Here is a 13,040-nt window from a genome sequence, read left to right as displayed (position 1 = left end):
TATGGTACCAAATTTTAATTTTGTCTACAGTTCAGTCATTGAACCACTTAAATGCATGTCAATACATTTATTAATATTTATTAATTGAAAACATTTCACGTAATATAAAAATATCAAAAGAAAACACTGTGCAAGAGGAAAATCAAATAATATTTTTTAGTACACACTTATACTGAAAAACGTCCGAATCTCCTATAACTACTCTGCGTTTGAGTTGAAATTTCAGGGAATGATTATTATTTACATATTTAAGGAGTTGCTGGGTATTTAGGTCATAATTTCAAGCAACCATTTAATTTGTTTTAAGTTTATACTTCAGAAGAGCATGCCCGACTTTTGATTTTAGGGGTCCTATTGCATCCTACACGAGGTGTTTTATTGTAGGAAGGAAATGTGGGGAGCAGGGTGAACTGCTTTCTTGCAGGGACAGCATAGCTTTTCGACGTTGGGAAGATGAAGCCCATGGGTTGGATCAGTCAGCAGTGAGGTGACCTTTCCTGACCCAGCAGCCGGAGTCAGAATGAGTCAGTTCCGGGAGTCTGTCTAAACCCACAGTATAAGGTTCAAAGAAGCGCCACGTTCTAGGGTGTTGATTGGTGCTCTCAGAGGGCGTAGGGAGAAGTTCCAAAGAGGTGGGTGGCCCAAAGCCAGGACTCGGGTGTTGGGTGGTCCTAGTCCTCCCAGTCGATGCTGATCGGGCCGCCTGTCAGCATCTGGCTCTGCAGACCAGCTGTATCCTCTCCCTCTACTGCCTCACGACGCATTCGCCGGTGGCAGCCCTGAGCACAGCGAGAATGCTCGTCCAGCCTTCCACAGACAAGGACCTGGCAGTGCAGAAACACTTCCTGGAAAGACCATAATTATAATTAACAAAAATAATGATAACAGCTACCACTTGCGGGGCCCTTTCTAGAAGCTAGACGCTATACCAAATGTTTCATATATATTGTCTCGTTTCATCTAAACAACAACTGTTTGGGGTAGATGTTATCATCCCCATTTTACAGATGAGGAAACTGAGACTTAGGTTAGGAAACTTGCCCAGATTCACAACATTGGTCAGGTGGCAAAGACACTGAGTCATGTGGGTGATTTAGAACCCCACATCTATAACTTTTGCTTTTGTACAGGGACAGGAGAGACCTTTGAGAAGGCAACATCTAATAATGTTAACATCTTCATTCTTAGCATCAAAGTCTGGGAAAAACATTGGTGCCCACACACTTCTGTGTAAAATAACAAGTTCTTTGCCCAAGCTTCTTCCTACCAGTTACCTCCCAAAGCATGCTGCCTGCTTGAGGAGGGAGATCAGGATTAGCCATCATGATTAGCAGGTGCTCTGGAACAGTGATGTAACTGTTCACTTAAATTCACTTAAATGCAGGGTGGAAAAGAATATTGGTCTCTTAAACTTCTTTTGGTTTAAATGTCTCAACAACTCTACTAAAACAAAAACCAAAAAAGCCTCCACCTTAACATACTATCTATGGCCTCTTATAACTTCGGTGTATGTATAATTTTCAAAAACGTAGCATATTCAATATGCATGTAAACTGTTATGATAAAAGTTTTTTCATATCTCCTTTTTCTATATTTCTCATTTTAATAACTGCTTAGTATTGCATTAACTGATATATGGTAGGCCTGGTTGGGGGCTTTCTCTTATTTCCCATGTAACAATGCTCTGTAAACACATCTAACAAATCGTGTTTTTCTTTTTTTTTGCTTGTTTGTTTTTGAGAAACTGTCAGAATTGGAGTTTTTAGAATATGATTTTATGGTTATTGCTACATATTATCAGACAACTTTCCAGAAATTATACTCATTTATACTGTCACTGAATTCTCCCTATAACTTTGCAAGCATTGTGATAAATTTTTATAAATTTAATATGCATAAAATAATGTCTTATAATTGTTTTAATTGGCATCTTAAGTACTATTTTCACTGAACACTTCGCTATTTGTCTTTTCTGTGAATTTTCTGTGCATATCCTTGGCCAATGACTACCAAGCAGACTTTTTCAACCATATCTGCCCACAATGATTTAAAATTATGATCATATAGTATTTTCTTTGAACAAGCACAGTGATTTTCTTGGGAGGGAGGCAGATAACTGTGATATTAATGAAGGTATTAGGCTTCTAGGTGGCCAATTCTACAGTATTTTTCTTTACTTTATAAAATTTTTTTAATGTTTATTTATTTTTGAGAGTCAGAAAGAGAGCACAAGCATGGGAGGCGCAGAGAGAGAGAGGGAGACAGAGAGTCTGAAGTAGGCTCCAGGCTCCAAGCTGTCAGCACAGAGCCTGACACGGGGCTCAAACTCATGAACTGTGAGATCATGACCTGAGCCAAAATTGGACACTCAACCGACTGAGCCACCCAGGCACCCCTACAGTATTTTTCAGAGGGGAATGCAGATCCTAACTTTGGTCTCATAGAGAAGGTCAACGAATTGGGACACCAATTCAGGTCTGGGGGTGGGGGATGTAGGTTACAAGGTAAAGGTGTTCAGCTCACCTTGTGGTCTTTGCCCACAAACTTGAAGACAGGAACCTGAAAGTGCTTTGCTAAGTGGTCTCGTGATGTGTACTGCTTCACTGAGTCATCTGAAACACAGCTGAAAGCAAGACAGGAGAGCACGTAAGACTTGATTGTTTCTACAGAGGTGGAAAAACAATCCAGTCCAATGTGTTTGGTCCAAAGAGTGGCTGACTGGGCGGAGGAGGCTGGGCTGAACTCAAGCTTGTTGAGAATGAAGGAAAAATGAAATTCCCTCCCTAGAAAGGCATCTTCAGATACAACCCTGTTCATTAATCATCTCTCATTCTCTGTACCCACAAACTGGGCACAAGGACCTCTTGACATATCAATGTACTGAAGTGCCAGCAACAGCACCCACATTTATTCCAACGATATCTCTGGAAATGAAGGTATCTTTGTAAGGCTGTATTTTTATTTGTAATACATGGTAGGGATTCTGCGGTTACATACTCGATAATTGGCTTAAAAAGGCTTTTCTTTTAACTAGACTTCATAAATATTTATTGGACACTTTACATACACTAACCCCCAAGGGGGGTTCAGAGATGAGCAAACCCCAACTTGTATTTCAAAGAGCTGCATAAAGACCTAAGTTCCAGAGAGAATAACTCGTTCTCCTGAGGAAAGTTCATTCACCTCCAAACTGTTGTAATTCCTCTTTTCCCAAATTTAACGCTAAGTTTTGGTTTTGTAGGGTTTTTGGGTTTTAATCTCAGGTCTACTGCTTGAAGTGAAACTCGTAGGGTACGTCAGGGTTAGCTGAGGAAAAGGTGTGTTATTGATTCTCAGTTTTGAGACCAGGGTTTAGTATTTGATGAACATTTTCTTCCTACAGGCCAGGGATTACACCTGTATCATCTTTCCCATTCTGAATTTTAAAGGAACTTTATTTTCCCTGAATGTATTTTCCCTTTTATGGATACCTAATAGTTCTTGCCTGCCAGGTCAGGAAAAAAAAGTGGGGATCAGAAGTAGAAGTCTATGAAATTGGATACTTGCTCCACATGCTTAAAGACCACTTTCTAGTTCATTGCTAAGTTTCAGTGCAGTTGAAAAATCCCATAAAATTGTTTAAAAATAAGGCATTGTGACTTATATTACCACTAGTACCATATTCCCCTGAACTGAAGAAGATCTAAATATATAATGCAGTCCCTGTTATTTCTTGTATTTATGTACTCATTTTCATTTTCCTGAGGTAAAGTTAATTTATGCCATCTTTTGAGTATGTTCTATAATAAATACCTACTGCATATCTAATCTAATGCAACATACTCTGCTGGGAACTGCAGAGGATATAAAGATGAAAAATATGGTCTGTGATGTCAAAGAGTTTACAGTCTGTATCTATGATAAAAAAGAGTAAAGCGATATTAAAATGGCACTTTTCATCTAAGTGCCTCACCATTTTCAATTTATTTTTACCTAAAAATACTATTGTTGTTGTTGTTGTTTTTTCAAGTGAGAATGAGGCAAAAAGAGTTGTTACAGGGTAATATATTACAGAAGAGAACCCAGAACAAATTCTGGCTCTTGACTTGGGGTTTGCCATGATTACACAATGCTGGTTCCTCAGCTCTAAGTTGGTGTGTTGAAAGAAAGTAACAATGGTATATAGGATAATACAAAATCATTGATTACCCAAATGTTGTCCAGTATTTTATTTTGGAATTCAATTTGTTTCTTTTTCTGGAGAATAACTTTCTAATTCTACTTTGCGTGGGCTTGTATTAAATTACTTTGCATTCTCAGAGCACAGGCCGATTGAAACTGGAGGGAGGTAAACGAGATGTGCCAAATATCAGGAGAAACCATCCCAATTTAAATTTAAGCTGAGGACAATGAATAATCAAGCAGTTTATAAATATAATCACACATTATGTTTACTTTAGGGCTCTGGACTAGCTTCAGATTATTGTTATGTTAAATGCTCACGCAATAATTCATTTGACCAATATTTAATGACCCTATAGGCTAGGCATTGAGGAGGAAAGAGAAGGAAAGAATATTTCTAGTTCAGGTTAGAAGGAATCAGGGAAGGCTTCATGGAGGAAAGAAATCCTGTTGAATCTTGAAGGACCAGTAAGATTGAGGCAGCAAGAAAAGGGGAAGAAGATTTCAGGCAGAGGAAACAACAGGTGCAGTCAGAAGGGTGTAAGGAACAATGGAGTGTGGGAACTGCCTGTAGTTCCCTTTGCCAGGAGCAGAAACTGGAGAAGGCAGAGGTCAGAGGGTGAGGCACAATAAGCCAGGTTCAGAGTTGGATTTTATCTTGAGGAATTGTCTCATATACACCATTACAGTACTATCCATTATTGTGCCAGAGATGGGACTATTTGCCTGGTTACTAGATAGATCTCTACAGCTGTGTTTTTGAGTTCTTGTCTCTGGCTTTTAAGCATTTTAATTTCTTCTGTAGCATTTTCAGGAGGGGGGCTATTTTGTACATGCTAAGGGCTGGAAAATTAAATAGCACAGCTTCTTAGAACTGTCTAAAATAAAAAGTATATAGTCCTTAACTATCTGAATAACAAATACATAAACAAACTTTGCAAGCTTTATTGAGATTGTAGATTACATCTTTTCCCAGTAAGTGGGTTATTATACATTTATTTTTGTAAAAAGTAAGTACAGGGGAAGGAGAACACTCTTGGAATGAGAGAAAAGTTCCCTATCTTGACTATAGTGATGGCTTCATGAATGTATACATCAGAACTTACCCAACTGTACACTTTCAATGTGTATGCTCACTGTATGAGAATGGTACTCCAATAATGCTGTTAGAAAAAAAAAGGAACCAAAATCTCCTCTCCCCCTAAAAGAAAATCCATTCCTTAATCTATTAACTTTAGGATGTGAGTGAAAAAAATAAATAAAAAGTGATACTTCTAATTTTCACTTTAAAGCTTTGTGAAGATAACTTTAAGATGGCAGGAAATCCCAAGAACTACAGACTCCTATGAGACCACCCAAAACAGCTCAGAATGATAAATTTTCCATTTTCTGAACACAAGAAAAGGAGGCTACAGAAAGCTGAGGCTAGAATTACTCCTGCTGGTAAACAGTGAAATTTACTAACCAAAGGAAATCAAGAGCCATCAAAGGTTTTCAACATGGATCTGACCATATATATATATTTTATTTTTTTCAAAAATTTAAAGTTTGTCTTCCTTTTGACTAGATATCCAGGGACTCTTGAAGCTGAGATTTGAGAGTTGGGACTTAGGGGGCTGTTGGGAGGCTGTTTTAGCTGTCCAGGTGAAAGATAACAAGGGCTGGAATTAAGACAGTAAGAGAACAGAGAGAACAGCATGGGGGTACTGCTACTTTCTACAAAAGGCTCTTGGTTGATCCCAATGTGCTTCAAGAGTTGAAAAATCACTGTGCGAGAGATTGACAACAGCAGGTGGAGGTTGCCTGTGATGAGAGATCTGGTAGATAAAAGCTAAGTAGATATTTCAGAGTCCAGCAGGCCAATTAGCAAAGGGCATGGCCCATGTGGTGCTCTTGCTAGACCATTTCCCTTTCATTGAGCTGCAGTCCCTGCCCCTACCTGAGATATGTCCCACCTGACACTGAGAACAAGGAAGAAACTGATAAGATTCTGCCAGGAGTTTGGGGTATGAATGTAATTTTCCTGGGAATGTAAGCAATGGATGGGATAACCGCCAGACTTCCAATGATCCCATGAGACACACATAGTTCTCAATCCAAGGATTCTTAGGAGATAAAGGAAATCTCCTTTGTATAAAACAAGCACAGAAAAACCAAATTTCACTTGATCTTTCTTCTCCTGAAACCTTCCAAGTATTTCTTTTCTCTCCTTCGCTACCCAAGCTGCTGCTGCTTCTTCTTCCTCTTCTTCTTTTTTAAGTTTATTTATTTATTTTGAGAGAGAGAGAGAGAGCACGCACACACAAGCAGACTCTGTGCTGTCAACACAGAGCTCGATGCAGGGCTTGAACTCACAAATCATGAGATCATGACCTGAGCCAAAACCAAGAGTCGCCCCTCTCTACCAAGCTTCTTTTTTTTTTTTTTAATTTTTTTTTCAATGTTTTTTTATTTATTTTTGAGACAGAGAGAGACAGAGCATGAACGGGGGAGGGGCAGAGAGAGAGGGAGACACAGAGTCGGAAACAGGCTCCAGGCTCTGAGCCATCAGCCCAGAGCCCGACGCGGGGCTCGAACTCCCGGACCGCGAGATCGTGACCTGGCTGAAGCCGGACGCTTAACCGACTGCGCCACCCAGGCGCCCCACTACCAAGCTTCTTAAAAGAGAAGTCTACAAGGGGTGCCTGTAGTCTACAGGAATGATTCTTGCTCCTTTATCTCTAGTCTTGACCTTGTTCCAAGGTCTGATATACATTTCCAACTGCCCACTGAACTTCTCTTCCCATATATCCTACAGGCATTTACAATTCAATAGCATTATTTGGAATTATCATATTCAATATTTCACCTCAAACCTGCTTTTCTACTTATAGCCTTCCGTCTTGGTTAATGGCATCTAGTCAGTCACCTGAGCTAGACCCCTTGGAGTCATTTTTGACTCGCTGGTCCCTCACCAGTTTTTACCTCCAATATGTCAACGAGTGGCTTCTGAACCAATTAAGAACTCATAAGAGTGCCATGTTGTTTTAGGAAATAACCAAGTAGGCTTGTGCACTTAGAAGGTGGATGTGAACTGGGGGTAGTAAATCGTGTAAGCAGCATAATTACCCATCCTGGATGAGGTAGTACTTCAGGATCTCATCGATCTTGGAGGTGGGGGTGGCAAAGCAGCTCTCCACTAGGCTTTCTAAGCCATTCACGTGCACGACAGGCTCAATGCCAAAGTAGAGGGAGTCTCGAAGCTTGAGGGTGGGCAAAGCTTCCCGGTAAGGCTCTTCAAACTCATTGTCCTTGAAGATCTCCAGAGTGAATGGAAAGATTCCATGACTGCGGCCCATGATTTCCAGTGGGGTATTTCGAAGGTTAGGAACGTAGCCTTCCGAAATGGTGTACAGGCGTGGAAACTCGCAGGTCACTGGGATCAGCAGTTTGCTGGTTCGGATGATGATGTCTCCGCTGCTCCCTGGGGTCTGCTTGGGTAGACCTGTCACAAGGTTGCTTGCCACGATCTTGTCATTTACCACCTGAGCCAGGCCAGGGCCAGGAGAAGAAAAGATTTTATGTTTATTTCTAAGGAGTTCCCCATCCCCACCTCCCAAACCCTGCCCCACTCCTGACTATAACATTCTCTCAACTTCTATTTACATCAAAACACATAAAAGATTTGGTTGCTGAAGACTGGAACTGTTTTTTTTTTTTTTTTAATCACTTCTTTTTAGCAAGATGTTCTGACTGTTAAGAATTTTATATACTACTTCATGGTCAACCCACGCATTCCTTTGGAGTATTACTCATAAAACCTGAACTATGCAGAATCAGCAAATTCAAAGCTCTGGTATTTTAGGAAGGAATGGCTTCTATTTTTTTTTTTTTCTGGACTCCTAGACCTGCTGATCAGGCTGCGGCCTGACCTTGTGCTGAACTCATCCACAGGCAGAACTTCAGCTATCACATTTATGCAGATGACTTTCAGTTCTTTGTCTCCAGCCTTGTCTGTTCTCCCGGGTGCCAGCAAATCCAACACACCACGGGGGCCTTTCTACTTAATCATCTACAGATACAATAAACACAATTTGCCTAAAGTGGGACCACCTTCTCCTGAGATACCACCCCCATGTCTCAATCTAAGTTCAATTAGCTCTCTGATTTCTCTTAGTCGAATTCAGCAAATAAATATTTATTTAATCAGATGGTCATGAGAATCTCTGCCCTGATCTCCTGGATCCAGGTCCCCTTTTCTCTATCCATTTCTCATGCTTCTGATCTCATCACAACAGTGCCTGCAACCCCCTCTATGGTATAGAGCCCAAACGTCTCACCCTCGCACACAAGGCAGATCTTTGGAAGCAGTCTCACACCCCCACCTCCACCCTACCCCGTCTACTTTTCTAGTTTCCTTTTCCAATATGAATTCCTTGCCAGTCAGTCTGAACTGCCCATTCACTCAGCATAAGCCTTAAATATTCCCATATCTGAGACTTGCTCACTTGTTTTTCATCTGAAATGCCCTCTCCTCTCTGTATAAGCCACACACATGCTTCTACTCCAGTTCAAGTCCCATTTGTCTTGACATCCCCAATGTTTGTCCCTTTCTAGACTGCTATAGCACCTGTCATCTGTATCACTGTTTCTTTCTTTCTTTTTTAATTTATTTTTGAGAGAGAAAGAGAGGGAGAGAGCATGCATGAGTGGGGGAGGGGCAGAGAGAGAGGGAGAGAGAGAATCCCAAACAGGTTCTTCACTGTCAGCACAGAACCCAACGTGGGGCTCCATCTCAGAAACCATGACATCATGATCCGAGCCGAAATCCAGAGTTGGACACTTAACCGACTGAGCCTCCCGGGCGCCCCTCACTGTTTCTTATTTATATCGTGTGTGTGTGTGTGTGTGTGTGTGTGTGTGTGTGTGTGATCTCAATACTACTGTGTATGTTCTCAAAAGTTAGGAATCTTATTTCATATATCCCTGAGACTCCAATGCAGATTCTTGGACAAAAATACAAACTTTGAACCTGTGTCTAGTTTACTACTCGAACTCATTTGTTACTTCATAAGTGAACTTTCATCTGTGTCATTTGCTTTCTTCAAGTAAAATAATTGGTCAGAGGAGATGCGACCAGTCTCCCAGTGCTGGTGCTGAGGCACTTGGGAAAATGTCTGTACACATTGGAGAGACAGGACCATTTAAGAACAGAAAGAGAAGAACTCTTCTTACCTCTCTGTGCTCACAGTGCCAGGAGCACGGCAGATGCTCAATAATATATGTGTTAAATGAACGGCATATGATTCTTTGAGCTCCATTATTTAATGTGGAACTATTTCATCTATAACACAAGCCACGCTGCATACCTCTGTCAACTACCTCCCAAATAACTGGCTTTTGGTTATTCCCCAAGCGTCCTCCAGGAAGAACCTACATTGACCACTGTGCCACACGTCTTGAGGGAGAAGAGGATGTTGACGTGGGTGCCGTTGGACACTCCTCGGCAGGAGGTGTTGGTCAGGAAGAGCTCCAGACCGCCAACCAGGTCCCTGGGGATGCTCACTTCAATGGTATTTGACCTGCACAATACGGGGACTGCGGCAGAAAGGGGGGTACTGTTAGAACTGGGAAATTTGAATTGGGAGAAGGGTAAGGACGGTGTCTAGGGGAAATAATTTTTTTTTTAAAGCATTATTTTTTTTTTATTTTTTTTTCAACGTTTATTTATTTTTGGGACAGAGAGACAGAGCATGAACGGGGGAGGGGCAGAGAGAGAGGGAGACACAGAATCGGAAACAGGCTCCAGGCTCTGAGCCATCAGCCCAGAGCCTGACGCGGGGCTCGAACTCACAGACCGCGAGATCGTGACCTGGCTGAAGTTGGATGCTTAACCGACTGCGCCACCCAGGCGCCCCTAGGGGAAATAATTTTAACCTCACACAATTTGAGCTTTTTGTTTTATCCTTAAGAAAATCTATGAGGCTCAAAACAAGTTGGTGAATAAAACCAGGACTCCTAACTCCCAGGGTTGTGGTCTAATAATGATCCTCAAATAATTGTTCCCCGAATGAGGAAATATTGTGTTTGAGTTTCAATTCAACATTTATTTCAAAGTGTGGATAGCATAGTTCCACGAACTGAAACACCTAAAGGATTAACTTTTAGCACAAACACAATTTATTGGCAATACAGAAAAAGTACTGCTTTGATGTAGGCTTAAATTACATAACAGTACTGCTCTGACTTTACAATTAATTATATCTCATAAAACAGAGGTAATAAAAACAACGTTAGTGCACTTGGGAAAGAGTTCCAAATTGTCCTTGCATTGTTCAGTAAACCATAAATGCTGACTATAAATTCCACTTTAACTTAATATGAAAAAGATTGCTTTTCTTTGGTGTTCCTGTGTTCAGTTTTCCAGACTCTACAAATACCCGAAAAGGAATACTTATGGGTACTGTCAGAAAATATGTGAGGACAACATCAATATGGGAGGATATATCATAACAATAACACAGTATAAGGAAATCAGAGATAGGTGCTCATTAAATATTTGCTATGTGAATGAGTTAATATTCTGGACATAAATAACTAGATTTCCAGAAAATAGTTCTCAGAGAATTGTTGATGTTCACATTGTAATTGTAGGGAGACGAATAAGCTCCCTAGGGCTCTCAACTTAGTTTCACCACCCAATTATCTGTTAGAAAAGAGAGGAACTGCATCAGTGTCTTAGACTTCAAAATTAACTATTAGTTATACTGCTAATAATGAAATTAGAGAAAAAAATCAAAAGTAAAAAGCAAAGGAAACTGATGGACCATCAATCCCATTTCTGGGTATTTATCCAAAAGAACTGAAAACAGGATCTCAAAGAGATATTTGCACACTCATGTTCATAGCAGCATTATTTGCAATATCTAAAATGTAGAAGTAACTCAAGTGCCCATCAATGGATGAGCCCCGAAACAAAATGTAGTATATAAATACGGCAGAATATTATTCAGCTTTATGAAGAAAGGAAATCCTGTCATATGCCACATGGATGAACTTTGTGCTAAATGAAATACTAAGTGAAATAAGTCAATCACAAAAGATACATAGTCACATGAGGTGTCTAAAGTAGTCAAACTTCATAGAAATAGAAAATATAACAGTGGTTGCCAGGGCAGGGGGTGGGGAGGGAGGAATGGGGGGAATTATTGTTTAATGGGTATTGAGTTTTAGTTTTGCAAGATAAAAACATTCTGGAAATCTGTTGCACAGCAATGTGAATATACTTACCACTACCTAACTATACATTTGAAATTGGTTTAGATGGTCAATTTTCTGTTGTATGTTTTTTTTTGTACCAGAATTTTTTAAAAAGCAAAAGAAAATGAACTTTTTGGTAATGCTGTCTTAGAGAGCTTCTCTTTTGAATGATCCCAGAGTAAAGATGCAGAGATATACACTGTCGAAAGAGCTGATGCTCTACAAGATGGGAATATTAACACACTTGAGTGAAGAAGGCAGGGAGATTCACGGGGGAGAGCAGAGGTTGAGCGCATCCGTGTACTACCTTGGCATGTGTGGTTATCCTCAGACAGCACCAAGCCCCGGGGACATTCACACTGATAGCCCTTCTCAGACACCAGGCAAAGATGGCTGCAGCCACCATTGTTATTGTGGCATCCTTCAATGTCTGCAATAAAACCAAAAGAAAAGGGAGTGATCTTGCAGGCCTCTTTCCCAAGAATTCTGTTCTTGGGCTGGCACTTGGCATCAGGGAATATATTTGACTCATTGCAGTATCACTGGGGTCTAACCCAGTCACTGAGTCATGTAAGGAAGTCCACACAAAAAATGTTTATTAAATGTTATAGCTAGAAAGAGCAATCTTAGAACATCTAAAGCTCTAACCTCTTAAGCTGGTCATTTTGTAGAATGATCTTAAATCTGGATTTGTCTGTTTTTCTCATGGTTATACGACAGTTTTGGAGAGGAAGACCCAAAAGTCATTTCTTAGTTGCTGTAATCCACTCATTTTGAAATTTTATAGCATATGACTGATATAAAAGGGACTGACAGAATATAAATTCAACTAGACTAGAGAGACATATCCATTATTGCCAGTTGGTTGGATTGCCAGACCCTCTCCTCAAATTTCTAGGAACAATAGCACTGGGATACGTGCCTTGGGCTGATAGCACACTTATAAAAATAAGGCCCAGGGGTGCCTGGGTGGCTCAGTTGGTTAAGCGTCTGATTTCACCTCACGGTTTGTGGTCATGATCTCACGGTTTGTGAGTTCGAGCCCCGCGTCAGGCTCTGTGCTGACAGCTCGGAGCCTGGAGCCTGTTTCAGATTCTGTGTCTCCCTCTCTCTCTGCCCCTCCCCTGCTCATGCTCTGTCTCTCTCTGCCTCAAAAATAAATAAAACATGTAAAAAAAAAAAAAAAAGCTTTGCATTTTCTTTCTCTTTCTCCTTCTCCTCCTCTATTTCCTTCTTCCTTTTCCTCCTCCTCCTTCCTCTTCCTTCTCTTCCTCTCCCTCTTCTTCTTTGTTAGTAGGCTTCATGCCCAGCATGGAGCCCAACATGGGCTTTAACTCACAACCCTGAGATCAAGACCTGAGCTGAGATCCAGAGTCAGACACTTCACCAACTGAGCCACCCAGGTGCCCCGAAAGTTTTGCATTTTCAAAAAGCATACTCAACCAAATGAACAAGAAAAAAATATTCAATTGAAAACTGAAGAAACTACCACACGATTTCATAGTTGGGAAAATTAATGACCTTTGTGGGCTCTAGACATTGTGAGGGGTCATCAAATTCTGGCATAAGTTTTACTGGCACACAGTCACGCTCATTCATTTACCAATTGTCTGAGTGCTTTCTCACTACAGGGCAGACTT

General features: G+C 40.7%; 1 protein-coding gene across 1 annotated transcript in view; it reads right to left on the bottom strand.

The window, feature by feature from the left end:
• OIT3 (oncoprotein induced transcript 3) overlaps positions 1 to 13,040 on the bottom strand; it is a 28,858-nt gene continuing 15,818 nt past the window's right edge. Inside the window, exons 5-9 of the mRNA XM_047072937.1 lie at positions 11,708 to 11,830; positions 9,578 to 9,738; positions 7,270 to 7,685; positions 2,524 to 2,623; positions 1 to 845 (exon numbers count right to left, since the gene is read on the bottom strand). Of these exons, the coding sequence (XP_046928893.1) occupies positions 672 to 845; positions 2,524 to 2,623; positions 7,270 to 7,685; positions 9,578 to 9,738; positions 11,708 to 11,830 (974 nt within the window). The 3' untranslated portion in view covers positions 1 to 671. The remainder of the gene's footprint in view (positions 846 to 2,523; positions 2,624 to 7,269; positions 7,686 to 9,577; positions 9,739 to 11,707; positions 11,831 to 13,040) is intronic.

This window comes from Lynx rufus, unplaced genomic scaffold, assembly GCF_022079265.1.
Source record: "Lynx rufus isolate CCGP_SWC_20201006 ecotype Redwood Valley unplaced genomic scaffold, mLynRuf1.p SCAF_11, whole genome shotgun sequence".
Classification (NCBI taxonomy): domain Eukaryota; kingdom Metazoa; phylum Chordata; class Mammalia; order Carnivora; family Felidae; genus Lynx; species Lynx rufus.
This window is presented reverse-complemented; position numbering and strand designations above follow the sequence as displayed.